Source organism: Passer domesticus, chromosome 8 (assembly GCF_036417665.1).
Source record: "Passer domesticus isolate bPasDom1 chromosome 8, bPasDom1.hap1, whole genome shotgun sequence".
In the NCBI taxonomy this organism is placed as follows: Eukaryota; Metazoa; Chordata; class Aves; order Passeriformes; family Passeridae; genus Passer; species Passer domesticus.
In genome coordinates, this window is record NC_087481.1 from 56,087,632 (window position 1) to 56,114,310 (window position 26,679).

Here is a 26,679-nt window from a genome sequence, read left to right on the forward strand (position 1 = left end):
ACTCGTTCAGGGGTCTGAGTGCTTATCTCAAAACCTGACAGCAAAATGCTGCTGCAGAAACTGCTCCTTTGCCATCCACACTACACAAGAAAATAAGGAGAAAAAAGATTCAACCCTGGATACATCTTAATCCTTAAATTTGTGCTAAAGGGCTTCCCCTTTGGCAGAGCACTAATCCTACCAAGTGACAGCCAGTCACTCATTTCACTTCTCTTTATTCCTATTAAGTGTTAACCCTCTGCTGTTCCTTGACTTTTACACACTTTATCTTCTGTTTCCTAAAGGCTTAAAAAAATATAAAAAATTAAATCACAGTCCTGGATGTCTCCAAGACTACAGGGACTGGGAACAGGAAGTTCACTTCCCTTGCTTGTTGTTTTGTAATCATTTATTCCATACTTAATTAGCCAGGAGATGCGAGATTTGGACAAGATTTTGGGCTTGGGTCTAGAAACCAGAAAGTTTACAATCTTTAAACCCTGTTCAACCTGGCCTTGGACACTGCCAGGGATCCAGGGGCAGCTTCTCTGGGTACTCTGTGCAAAGGCCTGACAGCCAGGAATTCCTAATTCCCAGTATCCCATCCAGCCCTGCCCTCTGGCAGTGGAGCCATTCCCTGTGTCCTGTCCCTCCATGCCTTGTCCCCAGTCCCTCCCCAGCTCTCCTGGAGCCCCTTCAGGCCCTGGCAGGGCTCTGAGCTCTCCCTGGAGCTGCTCCTCTCCAGGTGAGCATTCCCAGCTCTCCAGCCCAGCTCCAGAGGGGCTCCAGCCCTTGGTGTGCATCCATGGCCTGCTCTGGACTTGGTCCAGCAGCTCCGTGTCCTTTTCATGTTGGATCCCAGAGCTGGAGGCAGCTCAGCAGGTGGGACCTCACCTGAGTGGGGCAGAAGGAGAGAATTCCACATTTTCATACTGCCCATAGTGTGGGATCAGTCCAGGACTCTAGTTTTTTTCCCCACATGGCCAGGGCATGTCCAGCTCTGACCACCCCCGAGCCGTTCTCCCAGGGCTGCTCCATCGCTTCACCCACATCCCACATCCCTGCCGGGGCTTTTCCTGACCCAAGGCACTCGGCCTTGTTTAACCCCACCATATCCCCATGGCCCCGCTTCCCGGGTTGTCCAGCTCCTCATAGCAACCTCCAAAGGCACATCCTGCTCCAGCTATGAAACACTGGAAAAAACCTGTGTTTTAAAACCGCGTCTCCGGGGAGAACTCGGACATAAACTTTCGGGCAGAGCACGACCGGGAGCACCTGGGACATAACCGGGGATAGGCGGGGAGGTACCCGGGACACAACCGGGTGCACCTGGGACTTACACAACCGGCTGCACATGGAACACAACCGGGAATAGGCGGGGAGGTACCCGGGACACAACCGGGTGCACCTGGGACACAACCGGGGAATGAGGCAGGGAGGTACCCGGGACACAACCGGGTGCACCTGGGACTTAACCGGGGAATGAGGCAGGGAGGTACCCGGGACACAACCGGGTGCACCTGGGACTTAACCGGGGAATGAGGCAGGGAGGTACCCGGGACACAACCGGGTGCACCTGGGACTTACACAACCGGCTGCACATGGAACACAACCGGGAATAGGCGGGGAGGTACCCGGGACTTAACCGGGTACACCCGGGACACAACCGGGTACACCCGGGACACAACCGGGTACACCCGGGACTTACACAACCAGGTGCACCTGGAACACAACCAGGCGCACCTGGGACATAACCGGGAATAGGCAGGGAGGTACCCGGGACACAACCGGGTGCACCTGGGACTTAACCGGGTGCACCTGGGACACAGCCGGGGAATGAGGCAGGGAGGCACCCGGGACATAACCGGGTGCACCCGGGACACAGCCGGGACTAGGCGGAGAGGCAGCACGAATAAAGCCGGGGCAGGAGGGCGCTGCCTTTGTGCGGAGCCGCTCCCGTGGCCGGCCCGGCCGCGGAGGGGACGCTGAGGGGCGGCGGGCCGGGCTGGCTCCGCCCGCACCACATGACTCCGCCGTCGGGAGAAACTTTTCCCGTCCCGCGGTCGGAAAATGGCGGCGTAGGGAGCGGGGCTCTGGCATCCCGGCGGCGGCTCCCGGCGCCATGACCCGCTGGGTGCCCACCAAAAGGGAGGAGAAGTACGGCGTAGGTGAGGACGCGCCCGCCCCGCTCCCGCCTGTTGCGCCCAGGGGCACCCCCCGGCCGCGGCCTCCCCGTCCCCGCCCGGCTCCGCGCTCTGCTCCGGCCGGGATGGAGCGCGCTGTTCCCCCCGAGCCCCCTCCGGTTCCTGCCTCCCCCTCCCGGCTCCCAGGAACTTGAAGAGTTGTTTGGGAACGCCGTGCCCCGCTGGGAGAAGTTGCCTTTCTCCCCGCGTTCCTGCGGCTCGCCGCGCGCTGCGCGCAGCGAAGAAGCTCCGAGTTGTTTTCACGGCGGGTTCTTTCTCCCCGCGGCGGAGCGGGGTGCGCTGCCCGGCCGTGCCCTGAGCGCTGTCCCTCTCGGTTCTGCCGGGGTGTGATGCTCATACAGATCAGGGCTTCCCCTGCGCGCTGGGATCCATTTCCTAGCCCGCTCCTTCCGTCCCTCTGGAACAGAGGGGGATTGTTCCCGGCTGGTGGCTCGCACATCCCTGCTGGGACCAAACGGGACCAAAGCCCGGGAGGGCCCTGCATGACTTTAAACATGTTGGTTTTGGAGCAAAAGGTTTTATTTCGGGAGTGCGGCGCAGAAAACTTTACTGGTGTGAATGAGCGTTTGTCTGGGGGAAGGAAATAATCAATCTGACTGTTCAAATTGGAAACGTGAAGTTCAGTGCCCACCGCAGTTCTTGGGCTGGATTGATTGTGAAGAAATTTCATAGAAACCTCATAAACAAAGCTAGCAGGAAGAACGGAGTTTCTGGGACTGAGTAAAACTTGAGTGAATTGTGGGAATTAATTGTAAATTCTGTGTGTGTGTGTCCCTAGAAAACTACAGCTTGGCTTTTAAAAATTATAAAAATCGCAAAAATCGCAGTTCCAGCGTGTTGGTAATCCCAATGTTGAGGATGCAGGGCAGGCACAAGGAAGCAGAAGTGCCACTGATGGCAGTCCCTCATTAAGTTTCCAAATTATCTGCCTGGTGGTGTGGGATGGGTATTTTGGAGTGACTGAATTGTCACGTAGTATAAGCTGATGTTACAACCCAGTGCCACTCGAAAGCAAGTTCCTCTTTTGCAGGAACTCTGTGTCTGCTGCTGTGGTGGGGCTGACTGCCTGGGCCTGCTTTCCAGGAATGTCTTGAAATAGATTTGAAATAGATTTGAAATAGATTTGAAATAGATTTGAAATAGATTTGAAATAGATTTGAAATAGATTTGAAATAGATTTGAAATAGATTTGAGAGAAGAAAGTGTGAAATTGACTTGATGGTTTCATAACAGTTTAAGTGTACTTGCATCTCCAGTGTGGGGGATTGCATGTGTGGTAAGAAAACTGGATTTTAATGTAATTTCAGAATAAAAAAACCCCTCCCAGTTTGAAAAAGCCCAGTGGGATGTGCTTAGTTGGTATTTTTTGTGTCCACTGCTCTGCAGAGAAGTTTGTAATGGTTTTATAATAGATTTATGTTTCTCTGATAGTTTGTTTTCTTTTTCCTGCTAGGAGGCTGAGATCCTCACCAAACTGGGGGATTTCTCTGCTGCCTGACAGGGATCTGAGGGTTGCAAGGAGATAAATCAGATTTAGAGCTGATTACACATTGGATTCACTGGCCTGTGCCGTGCTGTTATAGGCTGCTTTGGGAGAGATAGCTTCTTTCTGGTGTCTTCCTAAAGAAAATGAATGTTCAGTTTGATTCTAAGTGTTTTATGGACCTTTATGTTGTTAAGAAAGGGCACTGTGAGTCTTCTAATGTTTTATTTTTTGCTGCTTGTGAAAGCTGGAGGTTGTGGAGAATTGATGTAACAGTTGTGTAGTCCCAAACAGAATTGGAGACAGCACTGTTAACCTGGAAATTCAGACTTGGGAATATTTTTCTTCCTATTTGCCATGACCAGTCCTGGGGCTGACGTTGACTCAGTATTGTCTGCCAGGGAGAAAATCCCTAATAGGAATGCTAATGGGACTTAGTGAAACATAATGTACAGCGCTTTGGGTGTCTCATCAATCCATGCAAATATCTCCAAAAGGATGGTGCCAGGCTCATTCCAGGGTGAGGAGCAGTGGCCATGGACTAAGCCAGGAGAAGTTCCACCTCACCATGAGGAAGAAGTCCTCTCCATGAAGGGTGGCAGAGCTCTGGAACAGAGGAGGGAGGGCATGGGGATGTCCCAACCCACTTGGGAGTGTTCCTGTGTCACCTGCTCCAGGTGGCAGGTGGGATGGACTGGATCATCTCCAGAGGTGCCTTCCAACCCTAAATATTCTAGGATTCCGTGTGCGGGTTTCCCCAAGCAGAAATCTCAGGAAGATGTGAAGTTCTGGTTATGTTCAGGTCACAGCAGTGGGAACTCAGAAATGTATGTGTGTCTGTATATAGAGATGTACACATTTAAAATACAGACCTGTGCTTATGTAACACATTTATATCCCTTCTCCCCCTCCTCTGGTGTATCCCTGTGCCCAACAGAGTTTTCTCAACATCTCGAGACTTGGTTTGCTGGCTGTGATGCAGCTGGATCAGTGATGCCAAGAAGCCTGCAGTGGCAGCTGGTGGGACACAGGTGTGCTGAGGAGCATTCCCTATGGCACAGTGGGATTTGGGGATGCTGCTGGATGCCCTGCCTGCCTGCAGAGTGGATTTGCTGCCCTGAGCCTCTGTGCAGAGGCATTATCTCAGCAGGCAGTTGAGAGAGTGACTCAGCTCCGCTTCCTGAGAGAGTTCAGGGCTCGCTGCAGGAGGAATGGGTGTGGATCTAATGGGATAATACGGATATTAGGGTAACATGTGGGGAGCCAGGCGGAACAGGGACATGAGCAGCTTTGTTGGAGGAGCTTTTCCCTGCTCCCAGTGCTGCAGATCCTTGTCCTTCATCTCAATCCTGCCTTTCATCCCTCGCCCTGAGCTGGTGGGGAGGAGTGGGGCTGTGTGGAAGGGACCACGTGGGTCTGTGGCTTCCTCCACGGGGACATCAGTGGCTTCCAGAGAGTCCTGAGAGCTCTTTGTGTCCCCTTGGTGTCACAGAGCGGCTGTGGAGTGTGACTGCTCAGCCTCCTGTTCCCTGCTTTTGGTGTGATGGGAGACTTGTAGTTCTGGTGGTTTTCCTTCTGCTGGGGAAAAGGGATGCAAGGAGCTGCTTTGGGAAGTCTGGGAACCTGACCAGCACCTCTGAGATACTGGATATTGTCTGTGGTAGCTTCCAAATCCTGAATTCTGCTGTTCTTTTCCCCCTTTTCCTTTGGGCTCAGAACTGCAGTGAGAGGTAGAACTGGTGCTACTGTGGTTAAAAATATGGTATTTAAAATACCTTTGTGTTCAAAGGTTTGTGTATGGAGTAATCAGACCACTACTGTGGTAGTTAATTCCTTTTTTTCAAAATTGAATAAATGGTGAAACAGAAGATTAGTGCCACGTGCCCTTGGGTGGTCTGATGCAAAAGGAGAACTTCCCAGTTACTGAGCCTGAGTCCATCCCTGGAGTGTCCAAGGAAGGACTGGATGTGGCACTCAGTGCTCTGGGCTGGCGACAAAGTGGGGTTGGGGATTGGACTTGGACTTGATGGTCTTGGAGGTCTTTTCCAAATTCAGTGAGTTCCAGTATTTTTGTTTGTTCCTGGTAAGTTTTTGTTGTGTGTCACAACTTGGCAAATCATAACAAGCCTAATTTTAGATGGGGACATTGGCCTCACTTCATGGTCAGGGTGTTTCAGTGCCTCCCTGAGATTGGGATAGCTTTTCCAAAGGGGTTTCTGGAAGTACCTTCACACCAGGTACATAGAAATCTATACATTTTATTATTAGGGGAGGGCTTTAAGGAGTTGGTGGACTAAGAGGTGATACAGTGGTCATGATTTAAAAGTTTTTCAGCTGAGTTTTGATCTTTTAATGTCTCTTTGAACAGGGGGATGAGAATTTGTCAAGAGGAAAGCTGGTGAAAGCACAGAATATCCTACAGCAGAGCACTGCTGCTTCAGGGAGGACTGTGGTGCTTTAGGACAGGTTTAAGGCTTTTGTGGAAGCCTGGAGTCACAGTCCAGGCTGTGGAGAGCTGTGGTGGCACTTGGGGACTCTTGTTTAAGGTGATGATCTTGTGCACATTTGTGCCTTGGAGCAGGGAAGGAAACACTTGAAGGAAATTGAAAAAGATGGATCTTAGGAATGCATCTTGGTGATTTTAGTGCTGCTGTGCCGTGAGGTTTGGAGCTGCGTGGCAGGACAGGTGACTGCTGTTAGTGACAGCAGGGCTGTGCTGTGGCACATCCCAAACCCGTGGAGCAGAAGTGGAAGTGTCAAATGTCCATGGGGGATTTGCTGCTGCATCGATCAGAGTATTGGAGTGAGCACATGCAGGTTCAGGTTCCTAGAGCCAGCACATCCCCTGGACACCCAGATCAGGGTGTTGGGTGTGTGTTACATCCCCTGGACACCCAGATCAGGGTGTTTATACATCCCCTGGACACCCAGATCAGGGTGTTTATACATCCCCTGGACACCCAGATCAGGGTGTGTTACATCCCCTGGACACCCAGATCAGGGTGTTGTGGTGTTTATACATCCCCTGGACACCCAGATCAGGGTGTTGTGGTGTGTTACGTCCCCTGGACACCCAGATCAGGGTGTTGTGGTGTGTTACGTCCCCTGGACACCCAGATCAGGGTGTGTTACATCCCCTGGACACCCAGATCAGGGTGTTGTGGTGTGTTACGTCCCCTGGACACCCAGATCAGGGTGTGTTACATCCCCTGGACACCCAGATCAGGGTGTGTTACATCCCCTGGACACCCAGATCAGGGTGTGCTGTGTGTGTTACATCCCCTGGACACCCAGATCAGGGTGTTGTGGTGTTTATACATCCCCTGGACACCCAGATCAGGGTGTTGTGGTGTGTTACATCCCCTGGACACCCAGATCAGGGTGTGTTACATCCCCTGGACACCCAGATCAGGGTGTTGTGGTGTTTATACATCCCCTGGACACCCAGATCAGGGTGTTTATACATCCCCTGGACACCCAGATCAGGGTGTTGTGGTGTTTATACATCCCCTGGACACCCAGATCAGGGTGTTTATACATCCCCTGGACACCCAGATCAGGGTGTTGTGGTGTTTATACATCCCCTGGACACCCAGATCAGGGTGTTGTGGTGTTTATACATCCCCTGGACACCCAGATCAGGGTGTTGTGGTGTGTTACATCCCCTGGACACCCAGATCAGGGTGTTGTGTGAGAAGCTTTGGGGTGACCTCAGAGTGGATTTACAGTGCCTGAAGGAACTGAAAGATGGAGAGACTCTCTACAAGGGACAGAGGGACTGGATAAAGGGAGATGGCTTTAAAATGACAGAATAGGTTTAGATGGGAATATTGGGAAGGAATTGTTCCCTGAGGGGATGGGGAGGGGCTGGGATGGAATTCCCAGAGCAGCTGGGGCTGCCCCTGGATCCCTGGCAGTGCCCAAGGCCAGGCTGGACACTGGGGCTGGGAGCACCTGGGACAGTGGGATGTGTCCCTGCCATGGCAGGGGTGACACTGGGTGAATTTTTGGATCTTTCCAACCCATTCCATGGTTCTATTTTCCAATATCCTCTAATTCCCTGCTTACATTTCTGTGCTGCCCCATCCTGGCACCTCCTGAAGCAGGGGGCAGGGGCTGGAAGATGCACCACCCTTTTCCTGCGGGAATGACCTGAGTTGGACCGCAGGCTTGTGCTCAGCTCCTCCCAGTTTGCTCAGCAGCCACTATTGTTCTCTGTCAATAAACACTTGTTGCAAACAACAGATTGGAGAGGGATAACCTTACCAGATAAGTGGAAGGGAGCTGGACTCCTGTTTGTTTTCATCCAGGTCAGCAACAATATTACAGGCTGGGATTGTTCTGAGAAATGGTTCCTGATGGGATTTTCCAGGAATGTGTGTTTTCCTCTCATGGAGTACAAACTGACTTCAGTAGGTAGCCAGCTGCCTCTGACTGTAATACAGAGCTTTTATTTAACTTTGCAAAGGAAGTTTTCAGTGGGTTTGGGGAATTTTCACCTGGTGATTTTACTCTTTATCCTAGAAAATAAAAGAGGAGGTAGAAAAGTGACTTTTGCACTTTACATGGTACACAGGTATGGCAGTGACAATAGTCAGGGGGCTGATTTAGGGTGTTTGATTTGCTATTTCCATCCCTGGAAGTGTCCAAGGCCGGGCTGGATGGGGTTGGAGCCCTCTGGGGTAGTGAAAGGTGTCCCTGCCTGTGGCAGGGGGTGGAATGGGATGAGCTTTAGGGTCCCTTCAACCAAACCATTGTGGGATTCTCTGACTTCAAGTAGCACCTTGGTGGGTTTTGTAATTATCCCTTTATCTGTTCTGTTGGAAATGCCTGACTTAGGTGCACTCAAACAATGCTGATTTGGGGCTCTTTGCCACGCTTGGCACAGGTTTCTTTGTGTTACAAAGGCATTTTCCTTTCTGCAAAGGCAAAACTTTCAGGGAAGGGGGAAAAAAAATGGAGGCAACTTAAAATAAAACCTTCTCCAGGAAGCCCCTCTGTCAGCTTGCAGCTACAAGAGTAAGGGTTGGGATAATTTTTCCTTTAAATATTGGTGTTTCTGGAGTTTGTCCCGTGCTGGCTGTGGAGCACATGGAGGATCCTTTGCTTTGTCTAATCCTTCAGTGTGGTCCTGCAGGACTGAAATCCAATACCTCTTGTAAAACACCTGGGGATGTGTCCAGCTGGAGATAAATAGCTGGGGCTGACTCCTGGTAATGAATGGAAGCTGCAACAACTGCCTCTAATCCAGTTTTCAAATATTTATTCCATCCAAGGTGTCAGTTTTGCCTCTCCCTTTTGACTCCCTGCAAGTCCAAAACTTCCTCAAAATACTCAGTGGAGCTGCTCCTACTTGTGGGTATTCTTTGGCAGGGTGGAGGATCACTGACAAGTCAGATTGTTTCTTTTTTATTAAGCTTAAAAGCATTTTTAGTTCTGTTTTCTAGCCTGTGGTGGCACCCAAGGCTGTTCTGACAATAGTAATTTTCTGAGTAAGGCTTTAATGAATTCCTTGATGAGTTACTGGAATACTTTCCTCCTTTAGCTTGCGGGGGGAGGAATTAAAATCACGCCCTGTCTAAACCAAAAAAATGTTCAATAAGAGAATTCTTGTAATTCTGAAACTCTCTCCCTTTTCAAACTGTAGTTGTGCAAACATTTATATATTTATAGAATTATCTGCCCATGTTTATGTAATTTGTGCATTAAATCTGATTTCTGATGTAAAGCTTTGTAATACAAGAAGCTGCAGTTGCTGCATTTCAGTTTCACCAGCTGAAAGATGAAATATCTCTGGAAATATTTTTCTGCTCCATATAGCTTTGTAACTAAACTGAAATAGTTGCATTGAGAACTATTATGTATAATCATGTACCCCATATGTAACAAAACAAACAGATGGATGAAGAACTGAAGCAACCATTGGCTGCCATACATGAATTTGGGGTTTTTTTTGGTATTTTTTTTTGTCACTGCTGCTTTATTTCAAATGCTGCTTATATTATTTCAGCACAACCCTTTTTAGAACGTGTTTGCAGAGGGTTTTGGTGGCTGGTTTTGCCTTGAGGGTGTTGGAGTAGCAAAATGTCTTTGTGTTCCCCAGTAGAAAACACCAACAAGTGAGTGGAACAGGATTTGCTGTGTAATTTCTGAATGGGAATGGCAGCAAAATTGTACATAAATCAACGTTTGTGCTTGTAGGCACTTGGGTTTTTGAGGCACTCCGTTTGTACATCCCTGCTCTTGCAGAAGCTGTGCCACTTTTATGGATGTGCTGCAGAAATGATTGAACATTGAGGGGGGAAACCTGCTGGAGCAGCTGCCTGGCTGAGCAGGTCTGGGGCTTTTGGGAAAATCTCGTTATCCCTGAGGGGTCCCACATGGAGAGGGCAGCAGGAATTACCTCTCTTGAGGAAGAACCTCCTGGCTTGACCTGGTTCTGGCAGAGCTTCCTGCAGCATTTGGAACATTTGGCATTGCAGGGTGGGCACTTGGGGCTGGAGAGAGCACAGAGCTAATGTTGATTTTTTTTTTTTTTTTGGTGGGGTTTTTTTTTGTTTTTTGTTTGGGTTGGGATTGAAAGTGTTCGAGATGCTATTTTGTGTTTGGATTTAGATGTTAATTATTTCTTATATTACAGTTTTATAAGTTGTGAGTTTTACAGTATTTTACTAACAAGTTATGAAATTATTTTGTATCTATTTTTATAAGGCTTTTTAAGGAAAAACTAAGAAATGACACAAATTTTTAACTTAACAAATTACTTATTTTCTGTACTCTGTGGACTTTCTTGTTTAATTACAAAATACTTAAACTCATGGAGAAGGTGAAGGAGGAAGAGTTACTGCTTTAAAACTTATTGTAGTTTTATACATATTACTACATTTCAAAACTTTATATTCTAAGTTTTTTACTATGTTATATTACACACTTCTATTTAAACTATACACTTATAATTTTATTGTTATTAATTAGCTTTAGAAGCTTATTTTACTGTTTTTAGTTCAAATGTAGTGTTTTCTTGGGGGTGTGTGCCTTCCAGCACAGAAAGTGTAAAATTCTCAGCATCCAGGGTTCCAGCACAGGTACCTGGAATACCCGAGAGCCTCTTGAGGCACGCAGATGCCTTCTGCAAGTGCAGCCTGGGGTGTTTGTGTTTGCTCTGCCTTCCTCCTCCTGCCTATCCAAACAAAGCACGGAAGTGCCGGCGTCACCGGCCGCGAGCTGGATGGGAGAAAATGTGGGATAACATCTGTGGAGGGACAGGGCCTGAGCTTCCTGGGGGGACAGGGACAGATGAGGCCACACTGTGCCCAAAAACCTTCAGCTGGGCTGTTCAGGGGGGTTTTCCCCATTTTCATGCATGAAAAAAAAAAAAAGGAATAATCAGAATTTGGAACAGGGCCTGAGCGTCCTGGGAGGGACAAGGAACAGATGAGGCCACACTGTGCCCAAAAACCTTCAACTGGACTCTGTTAGGGTTTTCCCAGTTTTCACACATGGAATATAAAGGAAAAATCAGGACTCAGAACATGGCCTGAGTGTCACAGAAGGACAAGGAACAGCTGAGGCCACACTGTGCCCAAAACCCTTCAACTGGGCTGTGTTAGGAGGGTTTTCCAAAATTTCATGCATGGAATAAAAAGGAAAAAACACAACTCAGAACAGGGCCCGAGCATCCTGGGAGGGCAAGGAGCAGATGAATCCACACTACTCAAAAACCTTCAACTGGGCTGTGTTAGGAGGGTTTTCCCAAGTTTCATGCATGGAATAAAAAGGAAAAAAAAGAATTTGGAGCAGGGCCTGAATGTCCCAGAAGGACAAGGAGCATATGAATCCACACTACCCAAAAACCTTCAGCTGGGCTGTGTTAGGGGTTTTCCCCATTTTCATGCTTGGAATAAAAAGGAAAAACTGGAATTAAGGGAGACCATGGCCAACCCCGGTGCTGCTGGTGCCTCTGGGAGTGGGCAGAGGTACAGGAGGATGGGAAGCTCCACTGTTCCCTTCCCTGCCTCCCAGCTGCTGCCTTAGCCTTGAGCATCCTCCTCCTGGTGCCAGCTGGTGTGCAGGAGGAAATGTTGGCAGCAGGGAATGGTTCAGGGCATGGAGTTGGGTGCTTTTATTGAGGAGTTGCTTCATGCAGAGTGTGGATCAGAAATGCAGTGGAAGCAACTGGTAATAGGAAAAAGTGCTCCTGTAGCAGAGCCTGCCACAGGAAATCTCTCGGTGCTCAGCCAGATGGAAGCTGCTGATGAGGATTTGAGTTTGTGAGTCTTGAGGCAGATGGTGAAGGATTGAAAAGGACGCTTGCTTTCAGGAAAATCTGCTGTGCATATGGGTTCAGTGAGCAGATCCTGGCTGCCAGGGCTGGGGATTGCTGAGGATGTGGCTTGGAATGCCCTGCAAATGCTGTCCTCTGAAGGAGGGCTTGCACTGTGCACAGATATGGTGAGATGTGTCACTTGGGCCGGGAAAGTTGGAGATAAGGGCCTGTGGGAATGTTTCTGTTGATAAATATGAGGTTAATCTCTCAAAGTGGGAGTGTATGAGTGGAAACGAACATCAACATGACAAGAAATCTTTAATTACTGTTTTGAGGATGTGTCCAGCAGCTGTTGTTTGATTGACTTTTTCCTGCTGCTTTGGGGTGCTGTGGGAGAACTGTTCTTTTGCATCAGTCTGTGGCTTATTTGTGGCTTCAATATAGAAAATAATTCTTGCACTCAGGCCTTTAGTGTGCTCTGTCTAACCCGAGGTACTGGGGATGTTACCTGGTGTCCAGCTTCTTTTTTTTCCTTTGTCTCTTGTCCTTTCAAATTCCCACCAATTTTCTGCAGGCATCACCTGTTGCCTTCTTGTCCCTGCAGGAATTCCTTCCTTCCTGCTCACCTTTTTTCCCACTATTATACTGCCTCAGTCTTGCTTGTTACATTTTTCTTGCCATGGCTGGTAGGTATTGGTATTTCCATCAATCCATCACTTTCTTTGACCAGGATTCCTAGGTGGGAGAAGACTTGAGAGCCTGTTTTATTTCCTTCTGTCTGAGCCTGGTGTATCTTGTGGGTTTGCTTTTTGTTGAGGAGTTTTTTCCTTCTGTGGATTGATCTCTGAAGCCTCCAGTGTGAAGGGTAACTCAAACTGATGGTAAAAAAAAAATGGTTTGTGGCCTTTTTAATTTTTTTTTTTAAATTTTGGAGGTATTTTGGCTTCTGTTTCACACTAGGGTTAATCTGTGGAAGGTTTGTGTTTGGTATGGCAGGATCCTGCTCTGTCCTTCCCTGTCAGCAACACCTCTAGCTGCTGACAGTCTGTGTGTCACCTCTGCCACCTCCACTGGGCTGCTCTGCCCTTTTGTGATACTCCTCACTGACATTTGGCCATAAAGGAACCAAATGTTTTGTCCAGGCCATGGCAGGAGAGTGCACAGGAGCAGCTCAGAATTCCTGGAGCACTGGGACTGCCTCAGTCACAAACAGCTGGCATTGACTCCTTTGTAAAAATAATTTAGTGACATGTGACAAAGCAGTGGATAAAGATCCTTTTCCCAGAGATTTCAGTCATTGAGCTGTTTTGGTGAGAAAACAGCTGTCCTTGCTGACACTGAAGTGGCTGGAGATGAGAACAGATATTTTTTGTGGTGCAGAGATATTTCTTGGCCAGTAATTTCCTCACTGTGTGAGTCAAATGGGACAAAACACCAACCCCAAACTTTTTGATGCAGAGCCAGAGATCCTTTGGTATTTATTACACTACACTTCATTTATATTTATTTGTATTTGTTTTATTTGTATTTGTTGGTTGTGTTCTTGAGCATTTGACTGAAACTGAGACTCTAACAGGATTTAAAAAGCACATACGATGTTTATCTGGTAACAGGGACATCTGCAGTTAGGTGGCATTGCTTTCATGCTGAGCATTGCTGCCCTGCAAAGCTCCAGGAGGTGCTCATGGCTGAGGGAATTTTTTATAAGGTCATGATCTGTCTCTAAAGTGCTGATTACGGGAATTGGACTTTGGGTTCTGTCTGGTGCCTCTCCTGCTCAGTCCCAGTTTTGGGATGTTGATGGAGGTGGTGCTTGTGTGAGATTATGGCAGAGGCTTGGTTAAACCAGTGCTGGAGCCAAACTGGGAATGGGGTCCCGGCAGGTGGTGCAGTCCCCATCCCTGGAAGTGTCCAAAAACATGTGGATGTGAAACTTGAGGACATGGGTGGTGGTCACCATGGTGCTGGGTGACTGTTGAACTGGATGATCTCGGAATCATTAAAAGATTAGCAAAGTGGTTTTGGGAAAAACATCCCAAACCTTCTTAAAGAACCATTTGAGTCTTCAAGGAGTGGCTAAAGTATCTTGCTTTGAACTCTGTAGGGAGGGAATTCTTATTCCCAAAAACCAAAACTGGATATAGCCAGATAAGCACATTTTAGTCAAGACTTGAGAGAATGACTCAGTTGTAGTGCTGCTGACATTGTTGGAAGTTTTGTGTGGGTTCAGCTCTGGTTTGATTTTCTAGTTGAATGTATTCTTGAAGTGATTTATTAACAGATTTTTATCAATCACTTGTGCTGCAGAGGAGGCCTCTGTTTATTTACTGGGCTGTGATGAGTGATGGAACTGGTTCAGATTTTTGCCTTAGACACAGAAAGTACAGTTTGGGCTTCCTGCAACAGCTGCACTTTCCACAGTTAGAGCACACAAAGGTGAACGTGTTCTTGGCTGAAAACCAGGAGTTTTAGGACTTTTAGGACTTGAATATTTAAAATATTGGCATAACTGCAAGCTTTTACAGCCTGGGTGTGATACCATCTATAACACAGCATGCTGATCTTAAATAAAGATATAAACTTTTAAGACCAGGAATTCATGTATTATATTTGTAAAGGGCTGTCTGGATGCTTCCATAACATTTACATAAAAAATGTGGAAAATATAAAATAATTTTGTGGAGAGGAACTAGAATAATTGTGTGCCAGCTTAGGTTTTCAGGAGATGGGTAGTGACACCTTTGAGAAATGCCTGTATAAACAGAATGAAAAGTAAAATCTTGATCATTAGTGAAATATTGAGTTCTATAATTGTTTCCCTTTTTTTGCACATGACAGAATTTGTGTTGTTACCTTTGCATGCAGTAGCTTCCTCTCGCTCTTGGGCCATTCACGGAGCAAGAAGTACTTTTAAAGTTTAAATTGTTTTTCTCCAGAACACTGAAGGCTGCTTAGCAAAAGGACTGAGTTTGATTCCTGCAGGAAAATGGCACAAATAGTCTCCCCACCTTTTCCAGCACAGGTCCCACTGCTGGGTGCTCCTGGTGTCTCAGAGGATGCTTTCACCAAACATAGCCAGGGCAAATGTGTGATTTATATATAAAAAAAAAGGTGATTTGCTGGGCATGAATTGTGTGGAGTGTGCTGGCTGTCATTAATTTGGTTTTTTAATAGCTCTGTTTTGAGGTAGAGGTGCTGCAAGTGGAGACAAGGAGTTGAGAAATAACCACTGATTTTAGATAAATGCAGTGTTTTTTCAGCGAGGGAAGGAAACGTTTTAGGGTGAAAGTTGCACTGTCCACCTTTGCTGCCTGTTGGAGCTTTCCAGAGACATTGAAGCAGATTTTGGGAATCATGGCAGGGAAATCAGTCCCCTTAAGCTGTTTGCAGTGTTAGCAACAGCCAGGATCTGCTCCTTGGCCAGGAGCTGCCTCTGGCCCCTGCTCTGCTCAGGGCATGTTCTGGCTGCTAATGCCTCCCCCCTTTTCAGGGAATTCTCAGAGTGATGCTGGGAAAATAACCTGCAAAAAGGGGGAAAGAATAATCAAAACACTCCCTTTCTTGCAGCAGAGGTGAGAGAATTACTGCTGGGTTAGTGGCACCTTAATCACCCTCCTGGCATTAATATGTGACCATCAGGGGGATTTTAAAATAGATTTTCCTTGGATCATTATGCTTGGGAAGGAAGGAGTTATGACTTTGAATTATTCTGAATTAACAAGGGAGATTTGGAGGCTCAGGGCAGTGAGGGAAGGAAGTCTAAGGGTTAATTTTGATGTGTTTCAGTAGGCTTGGAGGGTGCCTTAGCAGTGGGGAACCAAGTTCTCACCTGGGAATTCCTGTGTACATCTGGGATCGATACTGGGCTGCACCAACTTTAAAATATCAATTTATTACACTATATACACGTTAAAAATAATTGTTAAATTTAAATAATAATAATAAAGAAGAGTTGGATTTGATGATCCTTGTAGGTCCCTTCCAACTCAGAATATTCTGTGATTAGGCTAGAAAAGGCTTTAGACTTATGAAATAAACTCATGATAAAGTGAATGGTTGTGAATGTACAGGTGGGTTCTTATTGTGCCACAATTGTGCTCAGGGTCTGGAAACAGATTCAGGGTGTTCCTCTACTCTGGTTTTCCCCCTTCCCAGAAGTCTGAATTTATGGAGCAAAACCTGATGCTGGGTCTTTGGTGCACAGTGGGATCATCTAAGTTCCATTTCCTTATTTCCTCCAGAATGAGCACAAAGATTGGTGTGGGCTCCCAGGGTTCTGAGGTGGGGAAATTGGAATGACAGGGCTGTGAGCTCTCTGTGAGAGCTGCCCTGGGCTGGAGCTGCAGGAGCTGGACAGTGACCCTTTGTTAGGGCCAGTGGCCGAGCCAAGTCCGCTGGAAGCCGCCCGGAGCATGTGATTGCCCCTGGTTTGGAGAAAAAACAGTTTTCCCCTGTTTTTGCAAAATGCTGCTCTTATCTTTGAATGCATTCAGTTCTGTTTGACTCGCTCCCATGGTGATTTTTCCCCCTAATTCCGGCGTGAGGTGCAAGTTCAGGAAAAGTGTTGCTGATTTCCCATTTCTGCCCTGGCCTGGCTGTACTGGGAGAGAGGGGGAAAGTGTTGCTGGGTCCAGCTGGGGTTCTCTCAGCAGGTCATTCCTCTCTGGGTGTTCTTTTGGGGAATGCAGAAAAAGTTTCTTGGGGTTTCTTTGACTTGGGGTCTGTTGGAGACAGTCTGATAATGTGATGGCAAAGAAAAAGAAATTTTTACACATCAAACCTTGATGTGTAAAAAGCCTCGAACTCCATTAATCCTTTTCTCCCATTCCAGAGGCTTTCCTGAGAAAGACCAGAGGAATTTTGATTTTGTTTTCCCTTGTTGAAATACTGAGGAGGAAGAACAGTAGGAAATGAAAGCATCTTCCCATCACCTCATTTCCTCCTTGCTTTAGGCTCTTTGCTCTGCATCATCAGCTCGGTGTTGTAGTAAATTGTGTAATTTTTTTCCTGTTTCCACAGCAGTGCAAGAGGAGCGTCAGTGTGTTGAACTTGATTTTATAGTCATTGAAATGCCTATTAAAATATAGTTGTGCCATTAAGCTCACTGCTGTAGTAATGCTTAGTAAAAGACACTCTCTTAGCACAATTCTGCTCTGTGCCGTAGGATTTCCTGCCATGGCAAGGGAGAGGCTTGAAGAATTAGGGGGCTGGTGCTTCAGGGATGCTCCCAGGGAGCTCCGTGGGCTCCTGGAGCACCAAGTTGGACCTGGGCGAGCTCTGACATAATTTATGTGGGTTTATTTAGCCTGGAGTGCTGTGTTGGGAAGGACTTGAGGGTTTCCAAGTCCCTTTCACACGCTGGATTTAACAGTGAGCTTGTGACATTTGGGATATTGTGCCTGTGTGTGTGTTGGACATAAACTAAACCAGGAGATGTTTCATTCTCCATGAGGGTGGCAGAGCACTGGAACAGCTGAGGGAGGACATGGAGCCTCCTTCTCCATGGGAGACACTCCAAACCCACCTGGCTGTGCTCCTGTCACCTGCCTTGGCAGGGGGATGGACTGGGTCATCTCCAGAGCTTCCTTCCAGTCCCAGCTGTTTTGGGATTCTGTGGCTGGATTTGGTACTCCTCTTGGGGCTGTCCTTGCTGTTCGAGTTTTTGGGTTTCTGTGGCTGGATTTGGGACTTCTGAGGCTGTCCTTGCCATTGAGTTTCTGGGATTCTGTGGCTGGATATGGGGCTTTCCCTGCAGCTGACCTTGCTGCTCACAGAATCACAGAATAATGAGGTTGGAAGAGACCTCTAGGATCGAGTCCAACCTAAGTCCCAACACCTCAGCTAGACTATAGCACCAAGTGCCATGTCCAGTCTTTTTTTAAACACATCCAGAGATGGTGATTCCACCACCTCCCTGGGAAGAGCATTCCAGTACTTTATGATTCTTTTGGTGAACATTTTTTTTGTACTGTCCAGCGTGTACCTTCCCTGACGTAGCTTGAGGTTGTGTTGAAGGAGTTGCTGCTGTCCCTGGGCAGGGCTGGCTGAGGATGGGGTGGGTGCATCCCTGCTGGCAGGGCAGGGATGGGGCCACATCAGGCAGGAGCGGGTGTGGAGCTGCAGCTCTGCCAGTTCTGGTCACTTCTCCTCTCCTGGGGACCCTTGGCTGGAGGATGTGCCTGACTCACCACCAGCCCAGGCACATTTGATGCTCTGACCAGAAGCTGGATGAGTTCTTCTCTCCAGCCTTTAACTCTTGTCCTTCTCCTGCCCAGCAGACCCCCGGGGGCATTTTCTACATAGCAGTGTTGAAACTTCTGCAAATTTTCTAATAACCACGTCTAGAGGTGGTTTTGAAATTTGCTGAATTCCAAGCACTGAAGTCCTTTCTTGAGGCACAAATTGTTTTTTTGGGTGAGCATGGCTAATGATCAGATGCTGTCCTTGCCTCCCTGGAGGATCAGGAGCCAAGTTACAGCTCCTTAGTGGCCCCCAGTGAAATGTAGGTCTGAGGGAACATCAAAACTCACTTTCTTTGTGATTCTGAGTTACCACAAGACAGATGCCAAAACATCTGCCTCTGGATAATGTTTTGTGTTAGTCTAAATCAGCATCTTGCTTTTTCTGCAAGAGCCACTGTTGAGAACTCAGGGTGATGTGATTACTCTTTGCATCCAGGGTGTTTCACTTAATGGACTTCTTAATATTAAAAATCAATTTGGATGTTCTTGATTGTGCCTCTTGTTAGCTGTGCATTATGGCACATTAATAATGCTGTTAGAGTCAATAATGATGTGTGTATATATATATTTTTTAGCACTAGTTTCAGCTTTATACCCTCAGTACTTGGTGGTGAAGCACTGTGCATACAGATTAGCCAGGAGGAGGGGAGAGAGCTGGTAAAATGGTGACTGAGCATCTCACTTCATTAGCTCCCTAAAAATAAAGTGTCTGGCTTGAAAGGGGGGAGGAAGGAAAGTGAGAAACTGGACTTGCTTCTTGGAAATCTTGGCTTTGTCCAGAACTGTTCATTTCACAGAATCCCAGATTTATTCAGTTTGGAAGGGAGCACCAAGATCTTTAAGGCCAAGCTGTGCCTGATGCCCACCTTGTCCCCAGCCCAGAGCCCTCAGTGCCACCTCCAGCCCTTCCTTGGACACCTGCAGGGGTGGGCACTCCAAACCTCCCTGGGCAGCCCCTTCCAATGTCAAATCACCCTTCCTGTGAAGAAATTCCTCCGGATGTCCAACCTGAGCCTCCCCGGTACAACATTTCTTGACTTCTTTTTGCTTTCCCTGGGAGCAGATCCTGATCCCCCTGGCTGTCCCCTCCTGTCCCCTCCTTGTGCAGAGCCACAAGGTCCCTCTGAGCCTCCTTTGCTCCAGATTTTATTTCTTTCTGTATTTTTTAATGAAAGGACAAGTGAGCATCTTGTTTTGTCCTCCTCCAGCTCTGCCAGCAGGGCTCAGCAGGGTGGTTGCACTTTGGGAAGGCCCCAACTTTGGGATTGTTCTGGATTTCTGAAGTTCCCTCATCTTATTAATTAATTAACTCACGTTGGGTAGGGAGTGAAGAGACACCAAATGTGATGCAGGACACATTGCTGCCCTTGCCATCTGGTGTGAAACATGGGGTGCCTGCTGGTGCTTAGAAAGGTTTGGTGGCCCTTCACACTGTGTCCTGGTTTTGGAAGAGGCAGGCAGGCTGGCATTGCAGGGATTTCAGCCTGAGGGTTCCAGAGGCTGCTTTAGAGCTCTCTCACTCTCAACAGATGCCCTGTGTAGTGATGGAGGAGTTTGCAGGTGAACCATGGTGTGTTTTCAGGAATTTGCTGCTCCCAGAGAGGAGGAGTAAAAGGAGCCATCTCACCTTTGTAAGGGAGAGTGGTGATAAATCCTTTCTATCTACTTGAACTTGTGGGATTTGGGCTAATCCTGTGAGAAAAGTCACATTTGTGGATTTAATCAATAAGATTAGCATCACTGGCCAGGAGGAACCTCGAGCCTGATTTTCTCCTTTAGCTTAATGGTAACTGCTCAGATCTGAGAATTTCTCCAGGATTCTTCTTTCTTCAGGAAATATTTTTTTTTGGGGAATGCTTGGATAACAGAATAATTAAAATACTGAGAAAGAACTCTGAATCAAGCTTGGTGAGACTAGGAATGACAAAACCCAAGGTGAAGGGGAGAGGATCTACCCTTGGTTAATGCACATATGAAATAATTGTCTCTTAAAGTTCTCAGGTGTAACTCCTGACTCAAACACTGCTTTTTTCTTTTTGCTTCTCCATTAGCCTCAGGTGTAGAAATCAGGAGCTCCTCTGGGTGAGTATCAGAGGACTAAGGAATCTGCCTGAATACTCAAATCATCCACTTTCATTTTAGGGAAAACAAGAAAACTTCAGGTGTCATTTAATACCAGAGAATTTACAAAAGACTTTGCTTTCACCTCTGCAATTTGTCTGCTTTTATTGAAAAAGCACAGTTAGGATTTAGGGATTTTTTTTTAAAGCCAGTGTAAAATAAAGCTGGTAGTGTGTTAAATGTAGTTTGGGTTCATTCAGGAGTTCAGAATGATTAATACAGCCTTTAAAGCAAAGTAATGCCAGGGAATATTACTCTGTAACATCTTTATGCTGTCTTAAGATATCTCACCTTTTGTGCAGTTAGAAAAAAGCTTTTCCAACATAAATTGATGTTACCTTTACTTGTTCCTTTGTTTCCACCACTAATTCTTCTAGTGTTGGCCCCCTCATTTTTCTGATGTGTGCAGACTGAGTGCAGCTCACAGAGGTGTTTGTGTTCTTGAATGGTAAATGGGGGTTTGGTGCAATTACTGTAATGCCCTGTTCATTGTTCCTTTTTTATCAACTCTTAGAGCTGAAAAAACGCCTCTTTCTGTGCCCACACTTAATCCTCTGCTTTTGGTACTTTTGGACCCTTGGGTGGATGTTGGATTTTTTAAATTAAGCAAAACATACTTCAGTTCAAAAAGAAAAAACTTGAAAAATAGAAAGATATACCTCAGGTTTTTAAATATTTTAAATGATAGCTCAGGATGCAGTTGATGAGACAAAATGCAAACATATGAGTTTCATGCTTTACTCCTCCAAACTTTGTCTTTTCCTTTAATTAAAGCCTTGTTTGCTCCAATCAAACATTTTCTATCACAGCATCTTTTGATGCCACTGTACATTAAAAAAAAACTTCCTGTGAGGAGGAGTTGCCTGCTCCCTTGCAGGGGAGTTTGTGGTGCAGTTCAAGCCTTGCTTTGTAATCACAGGGGTTTAATGCACTTTATAGTTATTTGGGTTGTTTGCTTCTCGATCTGTCAGTGCTGTTGGAAGCCAGAAATGTGATTTATTTTCTCTTGCAGACATATTTTTCACACATATATATATTTTTGAAGATAAATCACACCCCCCCGGCTCCTCAGTCAGCTGAGGTCAGTGGGAGCTGGCGTGGGCAGTAATTACCATTTGATGGCTGTTTGTCATCTTCTGTCAGAAGAATTGGTCATTCCACTACAGCTCCTGCTGCCTGACCTTCCTTGTTGTGACAGACACCACTTTGAGCACTCTTGGGCATAAATTTTAGTGCCTTTTATTCATAGCTGCCTTTGATCCTGAGCGTTATTCCACTTAAATGCCGGAGAAATGCTCAGCTGAAGTGTGAATTGAGTACAGGACTGGTTTTTAATCTGTTCTAATGCAGATTTTTCCTGGCTGGGATGTCTGGTGTGAGTCAGTGAAGTTGCTTGTCAGGGTCCTGGAGGTGGGAGACTGTCCTTGGATTCATTTCTGGATGTGTGAACATCCCAGGGGCCCCTTGACGGAGCTGTGAGCATTGAAGGGATCTCAGTAAACACCCTCAGGATTGGGTTTCTTTTTATGCTGCACTCCAGCCATGCGAGTTTGGAGGAGTTAGTGTGACTTTGTTTTCCCTGCTATGCACAAAGGCTGGAATGAGAATATTTCTCAGGAGTGTTTCCAAGCACTGTCCCACGTGCTCTGTGTTCACCACTGTGAGCAGTTTAAAATGCTCATTTTTGTTAAGGTTTTTCTCAGAACCCCCCTCTCCTGCAGGGTAGCATTTATGGCTCTCGGATATCCTGTGCCAGATACCTGGGAGGGAGAGTTTATCTGTCTGTAATAATGCCAAAATTAAGGAAGATATTAAAACACAAATAGCTTGGCTTGTTTTGATGCCAGTAAAAACTGTTACTTTCTAAAAGCTTCATTTAAATCCTGGTGATATTGGTCTCTGCAGTGCACCTGACCTTTATTCTTTTTACCCTGTGGTGTGTTTTAATTCCATTAATAATCTTCCACCTTATACAGTGTTTTTTCCTAACTGCTTTCCCATGTCTTTTTTTTTCCACTTGTGCACTCAGATTTATTTATTTACCTCTTCACTCTAAAGTCTGTCAAGCCAGAGGAGTTCTGCAGAGAAAAGGACCCAGCCAGCCTGGGAGGATTGATTTGTGGGTGATCCACCAATAAATCAATCCATAACCAGTGGGTTATGGATTGATTTATTGGTGATCCAATGGATTATTTATTGGCTATCCAATGGTTTATGGATTGATTTGTGTGTGATCCAGTGGGTTATGGATTTATTTATCAGTGATCCAGTTGATTATTTATTGGTGGGCCAATGGCTTATGGATTAATTTCTTAGTGAGCCAATGGCCTATGGATTGATTTATGGGTGATCCAGTGGGCTATAGATTGGTTTATTGGTGAGCCAGTAGATTATGGATTTATTTATGGGTGATCCAATTGATTATTTATTGATTTATTGGTGAGCCATTGGATTATTTATTGGTGATCTGGTTGTGAGCTGGAATTCCAGGAGTTCTGGGCAGAAGAAACAGGAATTCCTGCAGGAAATTCTGATTTTCAGGTGTTATTGATCCCCTTTGGAGGGAGTAGCTGCAGTTGTAAATTGAAGAAGACATTTCTGTGGGTCCACCTTGACTAGGGTTCTTTAATTTCCATCTTCTGAAATATTTCAGTCTCTGCCTTCAAGGAGGACCCTCCTTGATATTGGAAGATTTTTTTTTTCTGCTACATAACATTTACTCCTTATAAAACTGATAAAAATTCATCTTGGAGTTGTAATTGTTTTGGTTTTCAGATCAAGAGTATTTTTTTCCCAACCAAGCCTGGTTTGTAGCATTCTTTGTCAGATGAATTTGTGGACGTTGCCCAGATTTTCTTTTGGGAGTGGCAGGGAGGAGTGGTCTTTGAATTCCTGTTGGATTTGTTGTAGTTTATTGAACAGTGGGTTGCTGCAGTTGCCTCTGCCACTCAGAAATTCTGAAATCATATTTTTCAACATCCTATGCATGCAGTAAATGTATGAAAATGACTGAGAAATCATCCTTTAATGTCAGCGTGGCATTGGAGTTTTCTAAAGACACTTTGTAAGTTTTCTGTGTGTTGAGCTGACAGGGGAAGACAGAGCAGTTCTTTGTAGAACTGCCTAAAATTGACACAAAGTGCTGTGGAAGGCTGGCAAATACAACAAAAATTGAGTGTATTGCCATGAAGAAGCAAAGCTTTATAAACACAGCAAGGAACAGCTTTAGAAAGTGAACTTGTGGGTGTTTTTTTGTTACAAAAGGAATTAATGATGGATTTAAGAAGTTGGCTGAATTTTTATAGAACTTAATTTTTTTTTTTTTTATAAAAAGGTGCAGAATGGCAATAATAAGTAATAGAAGCAGTGATGTGATGAAACCCCTGGGATTGTTGTGCCTGTACTAACAGCAGTGTTCCCTCTGTCCAGCTCTCTACAACTACGATGCCGGGGGGCCAGATGAACTCTCCTTGCAGATTGGGGACACCGTGCACATCCTGGAAACTTATGAGGGTAAGATGGCAAAAATTCAATTGAAAAATAGCATTTTTTTGGGAGGAACTGCATTACTTTTCTGTTTGTAACCCTCTTGAATTGGAAGGTGAAGCAAACGGATTGATGAGCTGATAAAGCACTGGATTTTCTGGGGAGGAAGACTTTTCCCACAACTGGGTTTGTGTGGATCAGTTGTAGCCTCTCCCCCACATTAGAGAAATGAGAGATGCTTTTTGGGTACCCCTGGGTGATACAAAAGAACCTGCTGCTACAAGAAGTTTAATCTGAAATTCACCTGGGTCTTGAATTATTTATGTGTCTCTGCTGAGATGTGTGCCTGTGTTAGTGCTGTGCACTGATTTCAGCCTTTTCCAGGTGCCTCTTTTGATGTGAAACTCTACAAGCATCACCTGTACCAAAGCCTTTCCTCCCTGATCCTTGTACAAGGGAATTTCAGTGCTGAGTTTGATAATCAACACGATGTGGAAATTGTCAGAACATTTTCAGCTCTTAATCCAAGCAAAATAAAACTTTCATTATATCCTTGAGTTGGAGTTTTATGGTGTGCTGCAGTTAGCAGAGTTGTGGGGAACACAAAACCAAAGTGTGTGTTTAAAATAGTGCAACATTGTTTGTCTTGTGGAAACAGGATTTACTTTAATGTATTGATTTAATTTCTTCTCTATACATTGATCTTTTGGTAGATCTGGGTGATAAATTTATTTTAGTTAATGGATTAATTGGATTTCTTAAAACATTATGTTTACTGAGACAAACAATGCTATTTTAACAAGAGTTGATCATCACTTGAAGTGGAATTTTTGAATTTTCTCATTATTCCTGGGCTGGCCTGTTCTTGGAGCTCAGTTTGCTGCTGCAGTGCCAAGTTTGACTCTGAGCAAAGCAATCTTTCTGCTATCTGATGTTGCATGCTTTAATAAACCCCTAATAATGCAAAGATTTTAAATGCAAATGGAGTGATTCGAATATTGCACAGCTTTGTACTTCTGTATAAAAATAGGTTTATTTAATGAATGTGGGGGAAACTGAGCAGGGAATGTGAAACCCTATTAAATGCTGAAATCCTATCAGATGCTGAAGCCCTAATAAATGCTGGCTGTTCCCAAGTAAATGGGACAGTGGGGATGGACTTTTCCCCTGGGCTGGAAATAGAGGAAAACCTTCACCCTCTCAGGGCCTGGAGCACATGGAGTGAGTTCATGGTAAAAGAAATCCAAATCCTTGTTCTCCCAAGCACTGATTGCTCGTTCCTGACCTGAGATGGGGGAAACTTAAAAAAAACTTCTACAAATCAAACAAAAACAAAGGATAACAAGTTTAGAAAAGCTCTTAACATCCTCAATTCAATACTTCAACAGAATATATCAAACACAACAGACCACAATTATCTAAATCTGTTTTAATACTTATAATGAATTTTAATTTTTTAAGAAAAACTGTAACATTACTTCTATAATTTATTATTTCACTAAATTCTCTGACACCTAAATATCAAAAAACTCTCCTAAACTACAACAAAGTGCAACCCTCTCTCTGAGCCTCTCAAACAAGAGAACTCTCAACATCACTGTTCCTACAAAACCATCACCCAAGCACAACAACCAAACCCAAGACAGACATCTAATGATGCTGTAACCCTTGTCTCGTGTCAGGGCTGCCAAGATCAGGGGATTGTTTGAGTTGTTTGATCACCTGCTTTCACTGGATAAAATTGGTGTGGATTGTGCCCCTGGGAGGTTTTGTACCCTACAAATTCCCAGGTGTGTGCCAGGCTGAGGTGGGAATGGGCCCATCCAAAGAAAAACCCTCTAATTAAATAATCCTGGGACAGAAAAGTTGTTGGGAGAGTCACTAAAGCCTTTTTGCTGAGGATTTTGCCATTCCTACCCCTTTTCCCTGTGGGAAAAGCAGGTTTTTTTTTTTTTTCATGGATACCTGCTAGAGTCCACATCTGCTCCTCCCATCCCGCTGTATGTTTGATATTATCTTAAATTAGTTTTCTGTAATAATTCCTGAGTTGAGAGAATCCACATTCTGGATTAGTACATTCCACATCTTTATTGTCTTAATTCTGTTTCTTGACGTTATTTGATGGAATGGACAAATGGAACCATATGATCAATAAATGTGGCTGATTAAGGGGAATTGCTAGGAAACGTAACAGAAAATCAACCTCAAGATCAAGATTAACTGTTGGAGCATCAATTAATTTCTGGTGCTGCCATGAGAAGGGAGTTTGGCTTCCCAAATAAGGATTTTCACAGAAGTTATTATTGATATTATGGCAAAGTTTAGTTTTTATTGCAGATTTTTTGTTCGTTTGTGAATGCAGTGGAACTGTCAAAATGGATGCATTGTTTGAGGGTAACTAGAGCAAATTTCTGAGTTTCTTTTGCAGCTTTGACAGAAATATTTAATTGGTGTCTTCTTAGTTGAGCATTTCCTTGGATGCACATCTGAACTGTTTGGTCCCAGATTTCTTAAGGGCAAGGTCTGGTCTTGAACAGGTCCAGGGGTGAGGAGTCCACAGCCTGTGCCAGGGCATCACCTCCTTCCCAGGAAGGGAATTCCTTGTATCCCCCAATGGTTTGGGCTGGAAAGGACCTCAAATCCCACCCATGCCACCCCTGCCATGGCAGGGACACCTTCCCCTGTCCCAGGTGCTCCCAGCCCAGTGTCCAGCCTGGCCTTGGGCACTGCCAGGGATCCAGGGGCAGCCACAGCTGCTCTGGGAATTCTATCCCACCATTCCCCACCCTTCCAGGGAGGAATTCCTGCCCAATATTCCATCTAAATCTACCACTTGTCAGTTTGAAGCCATTCCCTGTGTCCTGTCCCTCCAGGCCTTGTCCCCAGTCCCTCTCCAGC

General features: G+C 45.8%; 1 protein-coding gene across 2 annotated transcripts in view; it reads left to right on the plus strand.

The window, feature by feature from the left end:
- Positions 1 to 1,981: 1,981 nt before the first annotated feature.
- Positions 1,982 to 26,679, plus strand: part of DOCK1 (dedicator of cytokinesis 1) — a 265,941-nt gene continuing 241,243 nt past the window's right edge. The window contains exons 1-2 of one of the 2 annotated variants that reach the window (XM_064431580.1): positions 1,982 to 2,147; positions 23,725 to 23,808. In XM_064431580.1, coding sequence (XP_064287650.1) covers positions 2,102 to 2,147; positions 23,725 to 23,808 — 130 coding nt within the window. In that variant the 5' untranslated portion in view covers positions 1,982 to 2,101. The remainder of the gene's footprint in view (positions 2,148 to 23,724; positions 23,809 to 26,679) is intronic. The other variant, XM_064431581.1, reaches the window with a different exon arrangement.